At 44.3% G+C, this 22914-nt stretch overlaps 1 protein-coding gene and 1 pseudogene across 29 annotated transcripts in view; both read right to left on the bottom strand.

The window, feature by feature from the left end:
- The window catches only part of NRXN2 (neurexin 2), an 847024-nt gene that overhangs the window by 662878 nt on the left and 161232 nt on the right, over positions 1-22914 (bottom strand). For 28 of the 29 annotated variants that reach the window (XM_083165057.1, XM_083165084.1, XM_083165072.1 and 25 more), the window contains one exon: positions 5602-6945. In XM_083165057.1, coding sequence (XP_083021183.1) covers positions 5602-6343 — 742 coding nt within the window. In that variant the 5' untranslated portion in view covers positions 6344-6945. The remainder of the gene's footprint in view (positions 1-5601; positions 6946-22914) is intronic. The other variant, XM_083165053.1, reaches the window with a different exon arrangement.
- LOC146046569 (5S ribosomal RNA) lies at positions 19360-19476 on the bottom strand (annotated as a pseudogene).

Here is a 22914-nt window from a genome sequence, read left to right on the forward strand (position 1 = left end):
AGCGCTGTGAGGCAGTAATGCTAACCATTACACCGTCCGTACTGCCACGTATATATAACACATGGTGGGAATAGGACCCATGACCTCAGTGCTGTGAGGCAGTAATGTAACCATTACACCGTCCGTACTGCCACGTATATATAACACATGGTGGGAATAGGACCCATGACCTCAGCGCTGTGAGGCAGTAATGCTAACCATTACACCATCCATGCTGCATATACATTTATACATAATAATTTGTTTTACTTACAAAATCTGCATTTGTTATTAGCTTTCAAAATATCTTGAATACTTCATTAAGTAAACTTTTCAACCTTATAAACGGCAATTTTGTATCATAAATACACATAAAAAAAACATAACATGCACACACAGCAGACAAGATACCTAACACCAACATAGGTAAATACGCAATTAGTCAGAAGCATTTTGGTAGTGCTGTTGGTGGCCATTGTAATCAGTAGCATTTGCACCAGCCAAGGCTATTGCACATATATATATATATATATATATATATATATATATATATATATATATATAGAAAAGTCTGTGGGGGGCGGCACTCCGACAGGATGAAACAAAGAGAATGATGTAAGCCGGTGCCTTCCGTGGGTCGGGTATGCCACCAATGTATGCTGCTAGTCTGGGGTACTGCGGTGATATCTATATTCACCTTGATAATGGGGCCTCTAGGCCGTGAAAAGTTGGCTCACCATACCTGGAGTATTTCTTTTCCGAGTGCCGCCTTCCCCGAGACCAGTATATATATATATATATAAAATATTCACGCTGCCAGGTTTAGCAGCAACAGCAGCACATGGAATTCAATAGGCACCAAGAAGGCAGGCAAGGATCAACAGCAACGTTTCGATTTTATTGTTAAAATCGTCATCAGGCATAAAAATACAAGATAACAGCTTACTTTATATCCCCAATCCTAAAGTGTGCATTCTCCTACGTTTCCTGCCACTGGGGAAACTCACCGTGCATCGCACGTCATGTCCACGTCATCATGCCCTGCACTGAGGGCACCGGGCGTCCCGTCGGTCACCATGGAGACCGGCCCCCAGCGATGACACCACCTCACATACAGCCGGACAACCAATGGATGTCTCCGCCGCACATGAACATCACCGCCGGGTCCGTCACTACGGCAACCACACCAAGCGCACCGCATCCGCAGTTAAGGGGATAGAGGCACATTGAACATGTAAAAATGCAAGAAATACAAAACAGTGGACAACGGTGTTTATGTTTGAACAATAGTGCAACCCCCTTAAAAAGATGTACAATGCACAAAAAAGTTTTGACAATTTATTGTGACATTACAATTGATGACAAACGTAGTCATGAATAAAAATACATACATAAAAGCAGGTAAATGATAATTTGAACCAGGCAATATAGGACCAATGGTTTGGGCACAAAAATGAGTGATGTTTTATCTCACCATAGAAGGAAGTTGCGGTGGGCTTTTACTTCCGATTTAAGTTCTGCGGCTCCACCGCAGATGGCTTGCTATGGAGAAAATCTCAATAAAGTGCTCGTGCGTCCTTAAAGTGTCCTGGTGCTTCAAAAGTGCAAAGTTGAAGGTGCACTCAGTCAAGCAGTCTGTATCCAAATAGGTAGCTGCAACGCGTTTCGGAGATCCATAAATGTCTCCTTTCTCAAACAGCTTGAGAAAGGAGACATTTATGGATCTCCGAAACGCGTTGCAGCTACCTATTTGGATACAGACTGCTTGACTGAGTGCACCTTCCACTTTGCACTTTTGAAGCACCAGGACACTTTAAGGACGCACAAGCACTTTATTGAGATTTTCTCCATAGCAAGCCATCTGCGGTGGAGCTGCAGAACTTCAATCGGAAGTAAAAGCCCACCGCAACTTCCTTCTATGGTGAGATAAAACATCACTCATTTTTGTGCCCAAACCATTGGTCCTATATTGCCTGGTTCAAATTATCATTTACCTGCTTTTATGTATGTATTTTTATTCATGACTACGTTTGTCATCAATTGTAATGTCACAATAAATTGTCAAAACTTTTTTGTGCATTGTACATCTTTTTAAGGGGGTTGCGCTATTTTTTCAAACATAAACACCGTTGTCCACAGTTTCTCCTGGAAGGTGGTGTACCTTCCTTTATATGTTTGACAAGCTGCACCTTACTTAATTGATTGCGCTAGATTATTCCACAAACACCTGCTCTTGTTTGATAAGAAATACAAAACATACAGAATATGCAGAAACATCCCAAATAGTGTATCAAAACACACAAGGCAGTACACCCATATCTGCAATTAAATACCGCAGCAAAGCGTCCATCCAGTCCCAATGTATATTGGTAGAGATAACATAAAAAAACATGAAAAATAAAATAAAAATAAAAAATAAACAGAAAGCAAAAAGCAAGAATACAGTCATATGTCAAGGCTCAAACTGTAGGTGACCCTCATAAGAAAGCATGTAGACCCAAATGGTCATTAAGACCATGAGGAGTCATGGTCCTCAGCCTGTGGATCCACCTGGACTCACATTGAAGAAGGGCCAATGATCTATTCCCCCCACGTAGCTTCTGGGGGACATGGTCAATGATCATGTATTGAAGATTGGCCCTCCTTCAATGTGAGTCCAGGTGGATCCACAGGCTGAGGACCATGACTCCTCATGGTCTTAATGACCATTTGGGTCTACATGCTTTCTTATGAGGCTCACCTACAGTTTGAGCCTTGACATATGACTGTATTCTTGCTTTTTGCTTTCTGTTTATTTCTTATTTTTTATGTTTATTTTATTTTTCATGTTTTTTTATGTTATCTCTACCAATACACATTGGGACTGGCTGGACGCTTTGCTGCGGTATTTAATTGCAGATATGTTCTGTATGTTTTGTATTTCTTGCATTTTTACATGCCTGTGATTTATATACATCTGTATGGCATTGTTAATGTGTATGTAATGTTTGTGATCTTATTATCCCCTGCCTAAGCCTTAGTCACTTCAGTCATTTCTAAATATAGTATTCTCCTGCTTGCCGCCCGGGATAGAGTGTACGCCCGGCATTTGGTTACTCTGTTCAATGTCCCTCTATCCTCTTAACTGCGGACGCGGTGCGCTTGGTGTGGTTGCCGTAGTGATGGACCTGGCGGTGACGTTCATGTGCGGCGGGGACATCCATTGGTTGTCCGGCTGTATGTGAGGTGGCGTCATCGCTGGGGGCCGGTCTCCATGGTGACCGAAGGGACGCCCAGCGCCCTCAGTGAGGGGCATGATGACGTGGACATGACGTGCGATGCACGGTGAGCGTCCCCAGTGGCAGGAAACGTAGGAGAATGCACACTTTAGGATTGGGGATATAAAGTAAGCTGTTATCTTGTATTTTTATGCCTGATGACGATTTTAACAATAAAATGGAAACGTTGCTGTTGATCCTTGCCTGCCTTCTTGGTGCCTATTGAATTCCATGTGCTGCTAAACCTGTCAGCATGAGTATTGTATACCAGCCCTACACTGGGCTTACAGCTGGCACCGGGTACTCTTCACTTAGTTATCGGTTGTGCCTAGCCCTCTGGACTATTTATATATATATATATATATATATATATATATATATATATATATACACACTTTAGAGCAGGCTTGTCCAACTGGCAGCCCGCGGGCCGCATGCGGCCCAGGTCGGGTAGTAATGCGGCCCAGTGCATTTTAAGAAATTCTAAGTATAATATATTTAGGGCAACTACCTGGCCCGCCCGCAGCTGCGTCTCCGTGCTGGCCGCGGCACTGTGCCCAAAGTAAAGATGGCAGCGGCCAGCATCGAGTTCTCCCAAACCTAAAATGGCCGCGGGAGCGCTGGTGTGAATGTGCAGGCGCACTCAGCTGCTCCCGCGGTCCGAAGGACGTCTGAGCTGGCGCTTCCCCCACGTGATCCATCCCAGCAGCGCGCAGGGCTGGATGATGATCTGATGGGTGGCGGCGGCAGGAGCAGGCAGCCAGGCCAGCGGTGCCTTCTCATACCCCCACTACCATCAGTGTCTTTGTGAATTGCTGCACTCATCCCCTGTGTCAACAGCTGTGGTGAGTGATCACTACAGGGGGCATTATGAATATAAGTGGCATTACCAGGGGGCATTATATTCATAATGTCCCCTGGTAATGCCACTATATTCATAATGCCCCCTGGTAATGCCACTATATTCATAATGCCCCCTGGTAATGCCACTTATATTCATAATGCCCCCTGGTAATGCCACATATTCATAAGTGGCATTACCAGGGGGCATTATGAATATAAGTGGCATTACCAGGGGTCATTATGAATATAAGTGGCATTACCAGGGGGCATTATGAATATAAGTGGCATTACCAGGTGGCATTATGAATATAAGTGGCATTACCAGGGGGCATTATGAATATAAGTGGCATTACCAGGTGGCATTATGAATATAAGTGGCATTACCAGGGGGCATTATGAATATAAGTGGCATTACCAGGTGGCATTATGAATATAAGTGGCATTACCAGGGGGCATTATGAATATACAGTAAGTGGCATTACCAGGGGGCATTATGAATATACAGTAAGTGGCATTACCAGGGGGCATTATGAATATAAGTGGCATTACCAGGGGGCATTATGAATATAATGCCCCCTGGTAATGCCACTTATATTCATAATACCCCCTGTAGTGATCACTCACCACAGCTGTTGACACAGGGGATGAGTGCAGCAATTCACAAAGAATATATAGAAAAATATCCTGCACTTCACAATCATGCCTTATTCATGTCATCGCTATTTGGAAGCACCTACATTTGTGAGCAGCTATTTTCAAGGATGAAGCACACACAGAATAAAACTAGAACCAAAATATCTGATGAGCACCTTGAGCACTCGCTGAGAATTGCAACAAGTTCCATCAAAGCAAATCTGGATGCATTGGTGACTGAGAAACAATGTCAAACATCTCACTAACTTCATTTCCAAGTAAGTTTAATATGTTAACTATGTTTTCTATGTTTTTTTGGATGATCAGGTATCGTTACTGTTATTTTATTTTATATGCGGCCCAAACCAAATTTTCAACTTCTAATGTGGCCCAGGGAAGGTGAAAGGTTGGACACCCCTGCTTTAGAGTATTCATTTCTGCACTGGTTTGCATATGCTTATAATTACGCTTATATATCCTAATTACATTATGGTCGGCTTATTTCTCTTACTTATCCAACTACCAATCATGTAAAATTCAAGTAAACCAGCATATACATGTGTGTGTGGATAGTTTTATTTTACGGTATACAAAACCCATTTTACACTTAGATTTACAGAAATTAATAAAATAGGTTCCTTATGATTTCAGGTACGAGGTGCATACTAAACATAGATTGTATGTTCCAGGTGTAAATAAAATCTGTGAACACAAAAAATAAAATAGAATAGCAAATATGGAATAATATATATATATATATATATATATATATATATATATATATATATATATATATATAACCCAGACTATGAGAAATAACAATAAATCATTAATTTTATGAAGAATAATAAAATGTAAGCATAACAATAGGGAGAGGTATGATTCTTACCTTCAGAACAGTTTTCTCCATGGTATCCAGTGTCCCGACAGTCACATCGTACATCTCCTTCCACCTCATCTCTACATCTTCCTCCATTTAGACAAGGGTTTGCTCCTCGGCACAACTGAGGCCTAGCATGTTCTTCCCCCCTCTCTTCCACCTCTTCTGTACCTCCCACCCCTTGGCTTGCCAAAAGCTGTGCAGCTCTCCCCCCCAACCTAAGTCCCTCCAATTCACCAAGAAAAGGTGGCTCATATTTGGCTCCACCAAGAGTTAGGGCTGATAAACGTAGATCAGATGGGAGACCACCAACAAAAAGGTCACTGCGTAGTATCATTTCTCTGCGCTTTGAGCGCACTTCAGCTGCTCCTCTTTCGCCATCCAGAGCCAGCCATCCTTCACGCCCATTGCCTCCAATTACTATGCCATGCCAGAGCCCATCTGACACCACCCTTGGTAAGCTTACAACAGCAGGCTCTGAACAAGAGATGGAGAACCTCAATCGTGGACGTCCTCCATCCAAAGCTAACTCAAGAAAATCACAATCTCCTTCATCATCTTGATAAAGAAGGAGACCACGGCTGGTATTTGTCCGAAGCCGGAAGGTGAGGTCCTCTCCCCACCCTCCATTACCACTTGCTAAAGTAGGACGAGAGTAGCGAACCCATTGACCCGGTGCCCCATAAAACTGGAGGGAGAAGGTACGGAGGGGAAGGGAGAGTAGAGAAGACAGCCAGAGAAAGGACCACATGGAGAGTGGAGGTGGTGAGTAAGAAGAGAGAATGTAGAAGAGAAAGGAGAGGGTAGTGGTTGAAGTCAAGGACTATTGAATAAAAAAACCCATAGTGATTTTGAGGAAGACAAAAATAATTGCTAAATTATTATAAGAAAAGATTAGGAATATATTTGTTAAGTTGTATTGAAAAATAATGATACAAGTACAAAAAAGGAGATTAGACTGTTTAAGAATGGGAAAGCTAGAAAAAAAAAAAGAGATAAAATAAAAAAGGCAAAAATTTGAATGAAAAACAGTAGATGGGGAAAAAAGGAAACAAGGAAGGGAAATTTTTAAGGGAAGGATGGAAGGGGAAAGGAAAAAAGCGGGCAATAATCTTTACATTCCTATATTAACTGTAGCCCTAAGGAAGAGACCGGAAGACTTATAGCCAAAAATGGTGCAAAAACACCCCCTCCCAATCTTACATGGGCGCTAAAGCCTTTCTCTGTTTTTATCTTAAAAACCTAACAATTCCCCCAGTTCCCGTTTTCCTTGATTTCCCTGGAAATTAAGTGTTTCACTGTGATAAGAGCACCGTTAAGAGGATTTCGCAGGTACAGTGGGTTTCTTCACTGCTGAAAGAAAAAGAGATAAAAAATATGGTTAGGATGTATGCAACACACTATTGAAAACAATATATTTTGTGCATTAGTGTGTATAGGTCTCAGGTTGTGATTCAGCATGCATTCTGAACTATACCACACACACACACACACACACACACACACACACACACACACACACACACACACACACACACACACACACACACGTAAATTAAATTAGGTCCTAAACTTTTTAATATTGCAATAGTTTTGAATGCCCATAACCCTGTGCAACCTACAGTTTAGAAAAAAATACAACCAAAATACTTTTTGTTTTTCACATAAAAACATATAGAGATATGCAACATAATATGTCTATTTTTAATTCTGAATTTTCATTTCGCAAAGCATTAGGGTTCATGTAGTTTTAATCTGCTGCTGTAATGCAATACTTATTTTCCTCGTCTGATTCACTCTCTTGCTTCCTCTGGGAATAACCCCTCCCAACACACAAAAAAAAACCCCATTAATTCATATCCATCCTTATCACCCCCCCCCCACCCCCCTCTGTGATCTCTCTTTAAGTAACTGACAGAAAAGTAATTTGTATACAGACTCCAATCTGCATCTCTTTAAATGTGAAAGCGCTAATTATTTAAAAAAAAAAACAGCTAGCATGCTGAATATTATTGGAGAAGGAAGGAGGAGATGGAAGAAGGGAGAAGCTGGGATTCTAAAGAAGGATAGTGGGAAAGCGCACGGAAGGTAAAAGATAAAAAAGACAATAATGGAATCAGCAAACTGATAACTGTCATTGATTCCTGAGATGTTTGCAATTTAAACAATACATTAGAATGTGTTTATCATTTATTGAAGAAACATTATAGCAATGTAAGGAAAGCATTAAAACTGTAATGTAAATATTACATTTCACAGATTACCTTCTATAATATTTGTGTCCTAAAAACAGAAAATCCGAATGCTGAGTAAGCAATGAGGAAGCATGAACCAATAAAGGGTGCTGACATGCCGACACTTTAGTTAGTTTATCAGGTCATATGTAAATGAGATAGGGGTGAGCCAATAAGAGCGTTCAGGGAGGAGTAGGCAGGATAGAATGGAGCATGTGATATAGGGAGCTTCCTCATTTGCTTACGAATCCCCACCCTCCCATCCCTATTCCTTCTTTGGCGGAGGTAAAGAACAGTCATCTTGTGTAGTTGTGTGAGTTTGTAGATAGTGGGTGCACTCTCCCCAACATCGATTGTCATGAGCCATGCTCTGGACGAGGGATGGCCACACCATCGGCAAGGGTGGTTGTGCTGGGAGAGTGATCACCAGCAGTGTATAGATGGTATAGTGATGCTTACCCCCACTTCCCTCTCTTGACAGTTCTTTGGTGCCGCCACCATTTTGATAATCTTTAATAAGTTGTCAAATAAATTTGACATTCAAGTTTTGAAACGCCAGTACTTGTATCCGTGTCATTATTTTGGTGCTAAGTATTAATTAGGTTAGAGTTAAGTTATGGTTTAAGTTTATACAGTGTTGGGCATAAAGATACCCAATGGTGAGTTCAATAATTGTCCGGTTTGAATATGTACTATGGTACTATGGGCTTATTCCGGTTCACTCTCAGAGGCAAATTCCTTCTCAAATGGACAAAACCATGTGCACTGCAGGGGGGGGGGGGGGGGGCAGATGTAACATGTGCAGATAGAATAAGTTTTGGGTGAGTTATACCCCTTTCAGACCGCACTTTTTACCCGGTATTTTGCAGTTTTTTTGGGTAATTTGTGCAGTCTGAAAGGTGCAGATTGAATTTACCATTTCTATAAAACGGGTATTTCTAAATGGTAATGAAACAGTGTTTTACCCGTTTCAGATCTGTTTTTTTTCATCCACTGTTTTCTATGGGTTTAACTGGGTTCAATGTTGTGAAGGGACAAAAACGGCACTGAAATACCATTTAAAGATATGCGGTGTGAAAGGGGTTTTAGCTGGCAGACCCGTTTTTAGAAACATTTAAAAATACCAGGTCCATTACATGTTAGGAAATAGTTTACAGAGCTCATAGTTGCTCTGTACCCTAGGGGGTTATAGTCTATACTTTTTAGTTTGTTAGTTTATTTATTGGGAGCCTACTGTAAGTATATCTAGTTTAATGGGTATACAGGGTGGGGGGAGGTTGGGTTATGATAACTTGTTTGTAATGTTTACTATTCACATCTACAGTATGTCTTTTGTAAATGGCGTGCCTACAACCCATTATTTTAGCATAGCTTCAACAATCTGTACAGTCCCCTTCATGACAAGTGGTTCCCAATGCTTCTGATTTTATATGCTTACCTGTTTCTCGTGGATGTCCCTCACTCTCATTTATCGCATCCTACCTGCTACTCAAGTCCTGGTCATCATGTTTATATATTCTGTTATGACAGTGAACAATATAGGTCTTATGGTGCGTGAGTTTTCTTGCCAATCTGCTAGTTTTCACTCCTTCTCGAGGATCGACCTAGCGATGCTATCCTCGGATCTAGTCCCTAAGATACTTGATATTGGATATCTAGCGAAGGGAGTGTCTGACCATTCCCCCTTACAGCTCACACTAGACACTCAAATGTCCCATAATAATAAACTATGGAAACTTAATCCATTCTGGCTCACCCTATTCACTGATGACTTGGCCGCGGTGGCTAAGTGGGAAACCTTCAATATTTGTAATGCCTCTTGTGTCAACCCTGGCCTTAAGCACGACACCTTTAAAGCGTTAATTGCAATGATCATTTATAAAACAGGTGGCTCATATTAAGAGGACTGGCAGGGAGGAGGAGGCTCGTTTGGAGACTAAGTGCTCCAGACACGAGGCTGTGTACTTGCTCTCCGGGTCCCTGTCAGACCGTGTGAACTGGGATGTAGCTAGAAAAGAGTGGTCGGATTGCCTTCTGGACAAAACAAAGCGTAAATTACTGTTCCCCACCACTCATTATACTCTCAGGCGGATGTGGGGGAAGCTATTTAGCATATCTAGCTAAAGGTAATAATAGCAGTAATACCATTCATCAAGTTAAGGCCGTTGAGGGCTCTATGTAGTATTCTACACCTGATATTGCATGAGTGTTCCGCACATTTTATACTTCCCTATATACCTCTAGGGCCTCCTACATCCAGGACCAATTGCAAGAATACTTAGCCAAGATCCAGCTCCCTGCCCTGCCTCCCACGGTGGTAGCTTACCTTGAGTCAAGCATTACAGCCTCTGAGGTGCAGATGGCATTAGCCTCCTTCCCCAATGGTAAGGTCCCAGGGAGTGATGGTATTTCCATCGAGGTGTATAAGAAATATTGTAACTACTTTACCCCCATCTGCTAAACATATTTAAATCCCTGTTTAAAACCGGTAGCCTACTCGCCTCCATGATGGAGGCTATTATCGTTGTTCTTCCCAAACCAGGAAAAGACCACACTACCCGTGATTCCTACCGGCCGATCTCACTATTAATGACGGACATTAAAATATTGGCAAAAATTCTTGCACTACGTCTTAATTCTGTTATACATAATATAATACACGGAGCTCAAATGGGGTTTATGCCTGGCAAGTCAACAGTTCAAAACCTAAGGAGATTGTTCTGTCACATACAACAGGGAGACTTAGATGCATCGTGTGCTGTGATGGTGTTCTTGGATGCTGCTAAGGTTATGCATACGTTTCAATTTGGCCCAACCTTTATAAAATGGATCCAGCTACTTTATTCTGACCCCAAGGCTAGGTTATCTAGTAATTGATATGTCACCCCAAACTTTCCTCTGGGACATGGAACCAGGCAGGGTTGCCCGCTCTCTTCAGCCCTATTTGCCAGAGCCATTGAACCTCAGGCCTGTATGCTCCGAGATAACCCTGATATTAGAGGGATCCCCATGGGTGCGATTACTGATGTAATTGCTTTATACGCCGATGATATGCTCCTCTTCCTAAAAGATGCTGCCCCTCCTTGACATCCCTGCTTGAAAAGGTTGATTTGTTTGGCACCTTTTCCAGACTGCTCATTAACTGGGGTAAATCCAATGTTTATCCACTCACGGGGGTGATCCCTGGTGACCTACCTAGCTCATGCCCACTGCAGTGGACCCTTCGCTTTAAATATCTGGGTATGTGGGTTACTCCATGTGGGTGAATATTTGAAACATAATATAGACCCAGTGATGGCAGAGCTCCAGGTGGGGTGCGGGTGTGGAATAAGCTCCCCCTAATGATGACCTCTTAAAGATAGTTGTGCAACCCAAATATCTGTACCTTCCACAGCATTCCCCTATATATATATATTCCAAAGTGGGTGTTTGCTAAAATTAATAGTATTCTCTCCTCATCATAGGCGAATCTAGAATTATGGTAATGGGTGGTCCCAGATCTAGACATAACCGCAGGGGGGCCTTTGCGCGGCGTAGCCGCGCGTCAAAAAGGGGGTGTGACCTCATGGGAAGGAGGCGTGGCATCACAAAAAGGGTGTGGTATTACACTTTAGACCATACACAGTAATGCCCATTACACATTTTAGCAAACTCCGTAACACCCATTACACATAAAGCCACACGCCGTAATGCCAATTACACATAAGGCCACACACCATAATGCCCATTACACATTGTGCCACACATCATGATGCCCATTACATACTATATAACAAACCGTAATGCCCATTACATATTTGCCACATAAGTGCTGCTTACCTACGTGCGCATTGCTAGGGGGTTCTTGCTTGATGGCACCATAGTACCCATTACACATGATGCCGCACACCATAGTACCCATTACACATGATGCCGCACACCATAGTACCCATTACACATGATGCCGCGCACCATAGTACCCATTACACATGATGCTGCACACATAATGTCCCTTAAACATGATGCTGCACACATAATGTCCCTTAAACATGATGCTGCACACCGTAATGCCCCTTACACATGATGCTGCACACCGTAATGCCCCTTACACATGATGCTGCACACTGTAATGCCCCTTACACATGATGCTGCACACCATAATGCCCCCTATACATTAAGCCACAGATATATGCGTAATGCCCCCACATACTGCCACTTGTAGCGTCCCTTAAGCAATGCCCCCAAAAGTGCCACTTACTGTAAATTTTTATATGAGCCTTCGCTGCTGCTGCAGGGAGAGATGGAGGGCGGTGCAGCTGCTTCTATGGAGAGAGGAGCAGAGCACAGTGCAGAGCACACTCCCACTCCCCTCCTGGTGTCCCCTCTAGCCGAGTGGACATTTAAAATATTGTGCGCGCTGTTGTTGTGCGTGACATCGGGGGAGCATGCCGGGCGCCGGCACCACATGATTAAAGGGGGGGGGGCGGGCTGAGGTGAAAGTGGGGAGAATTGGAGCGGAAGCTGCAGGGGTGACAGTCATTGAAAGCTGGGCAGAGAGCAGGGGGCTGCCCGGCTGTATTCAGAGCACTGAAGGTCACGGCTGTTTGAAATAATACCCCCTTCACAACAGAAAATGCAGGGATTTACCTGGGAATATGGTCCCAGGATCATGCAGGGACATTCCCAGGCTGACCCCTTATACACCAGCCTAGTCCCTGCATTTTCTGGTGTGAGGGGGAGAGACAACCACTCCCCTCTCCCTACCCCCCTTTAACCAACCAGCTATATCTTCTGAACCAACTGACCCATTTACATGAGACCAGTATCATATTGAAGAACTTTTGAGTTGGCTTCGAATGATTTTGGTCCCGTGAAACTGGGCTGTTTGGTTCCAGAGAAATCTGCCCTCAAAGAACATAAAGGGGGAAATTTACTAAAGGAAATTTGTAAAAAAATAGGTGTAAAAATAGGTGTATTTGTATCCAGAAATACACTTATTTTTGACATTTACTATTCCGAAAATACGGCAATTCGTATTCGTATTGATGTGCTATCAATAGGAATACGAATTGCCGTATTTTCAGGATAGTAAGGGGGAAATTTACCAATATGAAAAACCTAGTTTTTCGTATTGGTTGTTTCCCTACGACTGCATACGACTGTTTAAGTCGTATGCAAAGTCGTGTTCCGGAGGGGGATTTACAAAGCAGTCAGATACGACTGCTTTGTAACCCTCCGATGGTGTAATGATTCGTATTAGCGGCCGTATATACGGCCGCTAATACGAATTATTTCTAGCAGTCTGCACGGATCAAGTCAGATCCGTGCAGGCTGCAAGGTGTAAAAAAAAATAGAAAAAAAAATAAATTTAAAAAAAAAACGGCGTGGGGTCCCCCCCACAGCCATAACCAGCACCAGGCTGAAGGAGCCGGGGCCGGTAATTAAAAATCAGGGAGCCCGACAAATAGGGGTTCCCCGATTTTTAACAACCAGCCCCAGGCTCCAGGTCCGGGGCTGGTTCCCAAAATACGGGGGACAAAATGAGTAGGGGTCCCCCGTATTTTAAGAACCAGCCCCAGGCACAACCAGCCGGCAGGGTAATGTCACAGCCGGGGGACACTTATAATATAAGGTCCCGCGGCCAAAACATTCTCCCTACCGACCAGTCAGCCTGGCCAGGGGCCCTGGGGGAGTGGGGACCCCCCCAATGAAGGGGTCCCCCCCCTCCAGGACTTACCTGACCAGGCTGAAGCCTGGTGCTGTCCTCGATGCCCCTGGGCGGTGGGCATCGAGCTGATAAATGTTGTAAAAAATAGATAAACCATTGTTTTTTACTGTGGCACTACAAGTGCCAGCAAGCCTCCCCAGCAAGCTGGGACTTGGAGAACCACAAGTCCCAGCCTGCTGGGCATTAAAGGGCCCGCTGGCACTTGTAGTTCTACAGTTAAAAAAATAGTGCACAAAACACACTGACACACTTTTAAAATAAAACTTTATTACACACAAAGCCCACACATACTGATACTTACCTATCTTCTTCCCATAGGTCGCCCTGATGTCCTGTGTCGGCGTCTTCTGGTCCTGTGTCGTCTTCTTCCTCCATGTCGACGTCGCTGTCGGCGATGGTGTCCCCGTCCGGATCCGAAGAAATCCATTTGGGAAGCTGTGGAAGGAAACCATACTCACCTGTCCCAGCGCGACGTAGTCCAGGTAAGGGTCTTTGCAAAAAAATAAACCGAAAACCCCGAAACCAAACCGGACACGACGGAGACGCACGGTGTGTTTACATCGTGCGGCTCCGCCTCCCGAATGCCGCTATTGGCCGCCTTGCGGCCTAGCGGCCAATAGCGGCATTCGGGAGGCGGAGCCGCACGATGTAAACACACCGTGCGTCTCCGTCAGTCCGGTTTGGTTTCGGGGTTTTCGGTTTATTTTTTTGCAAAGACCCTTACCTGGACTACGTCGCGCTGGGACAGGTGAGTATGGTTTCCTTCCACAGCTTCCCAAATGGATTTCTTCGGATCCGGACGGGGACACCATCGCCGACAGCGACGTCGACATGGAGGAAGAAGACGACACAGGACCAGAAGACGCCGACACAGGACATCAGGGCGACCTATGGGAAGAAGATAGGTAAGTATCAGTATGTGTGGGCTTTGTGTGTAATAAAGTTTTATTTTAAAAGTGTGTCAGTGTGTTTTGTGCACTATTTTTTTAACTGTAGAACTACAAGTGCCAGCGGGCCCTTTAATGCCCAGCAGGCTGGGACTTGTGGTTCTCCAAGTCCCAGCTTGCTGGGGAGGCTTGCTGGCACTTGTAGTGCCACAGTAAAAAACAATGGTTTATCTATTTTTTACAACATTTATCAGCTCGATGCCCACCGCCCAGGGGCATCGAGGACAGCACCAGGCTTCAGCCTGGTCAGGTAAGTCCTGGAGGGGGGGGACCCCTTCATTGGGGGGGTCCCCACTCCCCCAGGGCCCCTGGCCAGGCTGACTGGTCGGTAGGGAGAATGTTTTGGCCGCGGGACCTTATATTATAAGTGTCCCCCGGCTGTGACATTACCCTGCCGGCTGGTTGTGCCTGGGGCTGGTTCTTAAAATACGGGGGACCCCTACTCATTTTGTCCCCCGTATTTTGGGAACCAGCCCCGGACCTGGAGCCTGGGGCTGGTTGTTAAAAATCGGGGAACCCCTATTTGTCGGGCTCCCTGATTTTTAATTACCGGCCCCGGCTCCTTCAGCCTGGTGCTGGTTATGGCTGTGGGGGGGACCCCACGCCGTTTTTTTTTTTAATTTATTTATTTTTTCTATTTTTTTACACTGTAGCCTGCACGGATCTGACTGATCCGTGCAGGCTAAAACGCAAATAGAACAGGAAAATGGTGTTCTATTTTCCTGTCGTATTTGCGTGGGTGTTTCACACCACTAAGCAGCCGTATTGTCAGTACGGCTGCTTAGTAAATCAGAAACCACCATTCTTTTGAATGGTGATTTCTGTCGTATCCTATCGATGGTGTAGACATTCGTATTTGTAACTACAAATACGAATGTTCCATCTTTAGGACTACGAATTGTTGTATTTTTGGGATTGTAAATCCCGAAAATACAAATTCGTAAAAAAAAGGTGTATTTCTCCCTACGAATACACCTTTTTTCTACGAATCCATTTTGGTAAATGTCCCCCTAAATGTCAAAAATAAGTGTATTTCTGGATACAAATACACCTATTTTTTACACATTTCCTTTAGTAAATTTCCCCCAAAAAGTCATGAAATTACACTTAAGAAATGAAAAAAAAAAAACGGTTTAACCTCAATATCCCTGGAACCAATTAATTCATATGGATCCAGCCTGGTATCAGATTGAAGGCCCAGCGATTTGGCTTCGACTGAGATCAACCTCGAGCTTCAGTGATGCAGAAGGGGGAACTGGCAGCCGTTGAACTGGGTGGGGGTCAGAATTAGCGGGTCCCATGTTATCCTATAGGGAAAACGTTCCAGCTTTGCCTGGCAGTATCTCCGGTTCCCAGGGGGCTAGAGACACGGGGCTGGGCTCGTTGGAAAGCCCCATCCCTCAGCTACAAAATGGGCTAATGGGTGGTCCTGTGCACCCCCGCACCACCCCCTAGATTCGCCTATGCTCCTCATTTATGTGGGGAGGCAGATCCCCTAGGGTGGCCCTCCAGACCTCCAGAGATATAAATGTGAAGGGGGCCTTGGCCTACCAAATATATGTCTATATTATTTTGCAACCCAACTAATGCATATTTCCACTTAGCTCAGGAACCAAGATAGCCCCTCATTTTCCGCCTTTTCTGCTCTTTACATGGGCCCATCGGTGTCACCACTACACTTTCTGCTGTCCAACTCGACCCCTGGGGCCCTGCCTCCCTCCCGCAAGCAGGCTTTGACCATCTGGAAACAGTCACATACTATATTTGATTTGGGGGGGATTGATGGGGAGACCCCTATATGGTTCAACACAACGTTCAAAGATCTCCTACCATTGTCAGAGGATAATATTTGGTTATAAGTGGGGCTTACCTCAATTGCACAGTTATTTGTAGATGGCGTTTTGAAATCCTTCCATCAATTGTGTTAGGAGTTTGGGGTCACCAATAAACAGTTTTTTTAGATACTTTCCACTCCAACACGCGACACAGTCGCAATTTGGTGGCTCTGTCCCGACTTTCACATCATCACCTATTAAGGAATTACTCCTCAATCTGCTACAGACTAAACAAGTCTCTAGTATATATGCTAATCTTCGTCTACACACCTCTCCCCACCATATAGACAGCCTCAGGACCCAGTGGGAGGTTGACCTGGGACCCATAGACGAAACACAGTGGATACAAATTCTGGGCTCAATTAAATACACCACTCCCTGCATTAGATATCAACAGATATTCTTTTATATTTTACACCGTTCATATCGCACTCCCATAGTTTTACATAGAGCGGGCCTTGGACTAAACGTAAATTGTCCCAGTCCACCGAGCGGTGTCTCCCGTTGGCAGTGAAACGCGTTAGTTGCCCTGGTTCATGCCCAGGTTTTAACATTATTCATTTATTATAGGATCATCGATTGCTGTGGACTCTCTGGCTCCAGTTGCTAACCGACTTATTGCTCCCCATTGCTCCCCACTTGGCGGACACTGCTCACTGGACTCCCTTGGTGACCCACCAATCTCATTGGTCACCCACTGAAGAGGAATCCAGTCCTATATGCGGAAGCCTACATCCTTGCCTACCATTGGTTTAAATTTGGCGGATACCACACTCTGGACTCCTCTGGGTGCACACAATCCATCTTGCCACCTGTATGAGAGAACACCAGCTCCAGTGTGTGGAAGCCTTTACCACCTCTAGCAACAGTCTACTACTCCGTATCAATAGTGAGGAACATCACCCCAACAAAAGTGGAGCATTCTACCTACTGTATATAAAGGTATACAAGAACTGGTAATGTGCCCTTACCTGTGATCTAAAGTTCTTAAAATCGCTCTGGGCCTATTCACACCACCAATTCCTGTGGCATGGAACTATTATCATTGCTTTTATTTTTATTCGCATCATTTTTATTTCTATTGTCGTATATACATTGTATTTTTATTATATGTGTTCAATTTTTAGTAAAAGTAAAATTTTAAATTGTGACAAACACTTGCTATTGGTTAATTTTTTCAGCGCTGCTACATGCCTTGTGCGTGATATTTGTTTTTTTTCCTGGTGAGGACTGACTAGCCCCACATTTTGAGCAGCTGCTTCTTTAAAATTCCAGCTACTGTCTAGAGCACCTGATTATTCTTGTGAATACCTTTTCCTGTATTACATTCATTCTAACTGTTAAGCTCCTTGAGTCCTATTGGAGAAATAGCGCTATATAAATTCGGTACTTGTGAATTATCCGGGCGCCCGATATTTTGATCGCGTCTGAAAAATCGTGTCGCATCGCGTGTTAACCAAATGGCATGCGATGCGACGCGACGAGAGAAGGACCCGGTTTTAGCAGTGGACCCGATTTTAACATTGGAATCAATGTAAAATGGTCCCTGAGACCCGATTTCACATTTATTTCAATGTAAAAATGCCCAAAACCCCCAAAAAAGTGAAATACCACCCCCATTGTTAACGCCACCCCACTAATGACGCCAACCTAAAGCGTGGCGAGCGCAGCGAGCCCGCGAGGGGCGGCGGTACGCGTCCTCCGACCTTTTCATACCCCCACTATCCACGTCGGGGTGGAGTCGAGAATATAAAGTGTGGCGAGCGCAGCGAGCCACCGAGCCCGAAGCGTGGTGAGCGCAGCGAGCCCCGCCAGGGGACGCCGACACCTTCACAGCTATACGCGTCCCCTCACGGGCTTCACAGGTGTCCGCGTCCCCTCGCGGGGCTCGCTGCGCTCGCCACGCTTCGGGCTCGGTGGCTCGCTGCGCTCGCCACACTTTATATTCTCAACTTCACGCCGACGTGGATAGTGGGGGTATGAAAAGGACGGAGGACGCGTACCGCCGCCCCTCGCGGGCTCGCTACGCTCGCCATGCTTCGGGTTCGCATTGATAGTGGCCTGGGCGGGATTAAAATTGGGCAAAATGGGTTAACATTGCGTCGCATTGTATACCATACAATAGCATACAATGCGACGCGATTTTGTCTTCAAGGAAATTTCAAGGGAAATCGCGTTGCATCGCGTCGCATCGTATTCTTAATGTACTGTAATACAATTTCAACATCGGGCGCCCGGATAATTCACAAGTACCATAAATTCACTTATTATTATTATTTTTATTATATAAATCCTGCTAAGGAGATATACTGTAGCTAAACCGGGTGTGGTATATTTGCCCGACATGTTAGTAACTAGGTGAAGTGTCACAAGCAGTATTTATTTATAGAGAATTATTATAAGATAAGAATTAGTAAAGACCAACATAAGACCTAATATTTGACAAATGAATATGTGGTACTAGGTTGGCGGTGCTCCCAAAGAAAGTTCAGCAAAATCACTGAATAGGTTAGGTGTCCAAAGATACAGTAGACGCAGGGAGAACAAAACAGGTTTTTGGGGCACACTTTAAATGATAAATACGTGAAAGAATTGTGAAGAAATGGGTGAAATAAAATCTAACCTTTATTCACTGATACTTAATAAACATACATATATGCACACGTCAATTTTAATATAATAGACAAATTCTATGAGCGCAATAGCAAATACAATAGGGGTGTAAAACTAGAATTAAATCAGGGTGTAACGGGGGTTGTTACACAATAACCGTCAAATGGGCGAAAATGATTATCAGGGGTTTAGCCAGATAAGAATCCAATTGGAGGCAAGACAACAATGGTAATAATCACATACATGACTTGTGTACCAATACGGTTAATTAATTAGATTAGGGCTTGCTACGGACCCTCAATAGATAACATACAGAAAACATACAGAAAGCCCTTCTTGTGGGTCACAGGTTTGTTCGTAGTAGAGTTTGTGAATAGAGAGAGGGGAGAGAATGCTCTTCATATGCACCCGCTGCTTCTGCTGTCTGGGTGTCAATACAGCACTGGATATTCCCTGGTGGTCTCCCAAGAGGTACTGATCCAGCCAGTCACTGCTTAGCTGCTGAGTTCGGATGGGATCAGGCGGCACAGCGATGTATGGCAGTATATATCGTCAGATGAGAGAGCCTCAAATGTTACTGGGAGCAAGATGCCACTTCTGCTTTCCCCCTGGTGTGACCCAGGTGAATGAGAGAGTGAGCGAGTCCAGGTGAAAGATGATAATAAGGTGGAAATTGGCAGAGGAGGAGAAATGGGATGCACAGATACACTAAGTATATGAATAAATGGTTATATGTGCCCACTGCTAGAGTTTTCCGGGTTTTGTAGTTACTGTACCAGTAATGGGAGATACTGTGCACTGCACCACAAGCAGGGGTGAGTAAGGTCTTTATAAACCATAGGTTAATGTATGTGCAAGCTAGTTAAACAGTCATTAGTCGCAACATACATAATGGGATGTCACATATACTTGTATCGGCAAAGAATAACTGATCATAAATAACAACAATATGAATTGAAACAGATATCAACAGTTAGTCCCTTCTTGAGAACAGGGAAATTTGCACTGTGGAGATGATCTAGCTGACCTTTATGGATTGTAGGAGTAGTGCTGGGACCCACTATTGGAGTGGAGTTTAGAGTAGATAAATATCTAATTAGACATTAGTTATGGTGATCCCTGATAGTAGTAGTTAATGCCTACGTATCAATTGATTATGATCCAGACACATGAGACTGGTGCCAGTATAATTAAGGCAAACTGCCGTGTAGTTACCGTCCTTAGGTTTGGGGTCAGAGTCCCAGGATCAGCAGGTACTGCGGGTCATTTGGTTATGCTCAAGAAAAAATAAATAATAAATAAGACCAGTGTCAATCTACTAGAGTGCAAGCCGTCAGAAGGCTGCTGTACTAGAGTTATGGTCAGAGCCCCACAATCATAGGATATCGCTGCACAGAGCAGGAATGTCTAACCTGTGATAATGGTGTATGTTTAAAGATGGGTGGTGCCCAGACCGTAATCACCGCGAACTGTGCATTAGACAGTCGGGTGTAGTGTGAGCGTCCGGCTACAATCAGATAAGATAGGAAATGGCAGTGGCTTCGGAGTCACGTATCAGACATCCAGTCTGTCCGTGAACATAGAGATATATATAGAGTCAGATATAATAGCAGGGTTTAAATACCTTAGAGTTAACCAGCGGGGTTCAGTCACGGACAAGCAGACTGTCCATGTCCCGCTCCCACTGCCTGAGCCGCTACCGCAACTGCCGGAGAGAGAGTGTGGAGGAGGGTTCTGTATGGCTGGGGAAGCCCCTAACGTCGAAGACACGTGTTTCGCCCCGATTGGGCTTGTTCACAATGACGTGATATTTGCCCGACAGTCAGGATTCCAACAGTCATTAGTCAGACGCCGGAATCCCGACTGCACAGCGTGGGGAGTGCAATGAAGCCCCTTGCTGCGCTCGCCATGCTGCGGGCACGGTGGCGAGCTGCGCTCGCCATCTATTTTATTCTCCCTCTATGGGGGTCCTGGACCCCCACGAGGGAGCAGTCGGAGGAATGACTATCGAAATCCCGACTCTCGGGGAGCCGTCCGGGACCCGCTAAAGCATTTTATGAGACCTCGCCAGGCAGACCATACCATCCAAACTTACTGGCTTTACCGAAACTTTTTATGGAATGGCCTTTAGAAATCATCCATGGAACTGGATTTTATGTGTAGGATGGAACATCCCCAAGCGAATCCAAATAATGTCTCTCCTCCTTTAAGCCTGGCTAAGTCATTATCACCTTCCTATTTTAACCTGGCTCAATCCTGTGGTTTATATTGCCTTTAGATTCTGTTAATTCAATTGGCTCTCATTACTAAAGCTGGGTACACATATGTACAATTTCCTTTTTCTTGCGACCGTTCGATCGACCGAATACACGTTCGGCCGTCCAAAACATACGACCGTTCTGCGCGTACACATATGTACAATTTTACTTGCGACGTCCGATGTACTCCCGTCCAAACAATCGCAAGAAGAAGTATATGAGAGACCCTGTAACCCTTTGCCTGCTGTTTTAACTAATGTGTCTTTAATGCCTCACTGCTCAACACTTTAGACGCATCACTTTAAGACATTAATCAATGTTGAAGTTTTAATAGTGTGTTATGGTGCCCAGAAAAGAGCTTCCAGCCCACTCTATTAAAACTTCAACATTGATTAATGTCTTAAAGTGATGCCTCTAAAGTGTTGAGCAGTGAGGCATTAAAACACATTAGTTAAAACAGCAGGCAAAGGGTTACAGGGTCTCTCATAATGCAGCATACCACCGTGCTTTGTCAAACTGTCAAGCATATCGATCGAACGTGCGTACACACTTCACTTTTGTTCCGATATGGAGCCGTCCTGTCGGATGAAATATTAAGCAGCAAAGAACCTTCGACCGACCGACCGTGGACGGCCAAGAGCATTTTTGGCCGTTTATCGGTCGCACAGCAGCAATTGGGACAGCGTACACACCTATACAATCGAACGGCCGTTTGCCCCCAGATTGGAAGAACGGCCCGACGATTGTATATATGTGTACGCAGCTTTAGCAATCTCCTCAGACTTCCTGTCTCTTTCAGGATACACTCTAGCCTCACATTGGGTCCTCTATTTTGAACCCTGCTTAGATTCTATGTGAAGAATTCTAGCACTCTAGGAAAAGACACTGTCCTCCTCTCAGCAATTTCTGTCATTTGTAGATACAAGCTGAATACCGGTACACTTTGAGCACTGTATATACCAGGGCTGGGCAACACCGGCCCTCCAGATGTTGATGAACTACACATCCCAGCATGCCTTGCATCAGTTTCAGCATGGCCACATAGCAAAACTAATGCAAAGCATCCTTGGATGTGTAGTTCATTAACATCTGGAGGGCCGGTGTTGCCCAGCCCTGGTATATACAGTATATATAATTAGTTACTTTGGTAACGGACAGTGGGATTTTGCTAGCAATGGAGCAGATGTATTAAGCCTTAACAAGATATAAATTCAAGTATGATAAGGAGAGATAAACGTCCAGCCAATCAGCTCCTTACTGACATTTTTCAAACACAGCCTGTAACATGGCAGTTAGCAGGTGATTGGCTGGGCGTTTATCTCTCCTTATCATACTTGCATTTATCTCTTGTTAAAGCTTAATACATCTGCCCCAATATTTTCAGAGTTCCTGGTTCGGCCAGCTCAATTCTAAGTGTCTGTATCTATTTTATACTCCTTGATGATGATGAAATAAATAATCTAAATGTTGTCTTTTACCTGAAGATATTGTCTAAAGTAGGGGTGTGCATTCGTCCATTTTCGGGTTTTGTGTTTTGGTTTTTTGATCTGGTTCTCCTGTTTATTGGATCTTGGTTGGTTTTGCTAAAACCACACTTACGGGTTTTGGCATAATTCCCAGCCTATGTTGGTATGAAGTCGGGACCTGCAACGCTGAAGGCGATGCTGTCCAGAAAAGGGTAAGGAGCTATCAGGTGGGTGTGGCCCTGGTCTAAGGGTGCATGGTCTA

The sequence above is a fragment of the Crinia signifera genome, chromosome 11 (assembly GCF_055691185.1).
Source record: "Crinia signifera chromosome 11, ASM5569118v1, whole genome shotgun sequence".
In the NCBI taxonomy this organism is placed as follows: domain Eukaryota; kingdom Metazoa; phylum Chordata; class Amphibia; order Anura; family Myobatrachidae; genus Crinia; species Crinia signifera.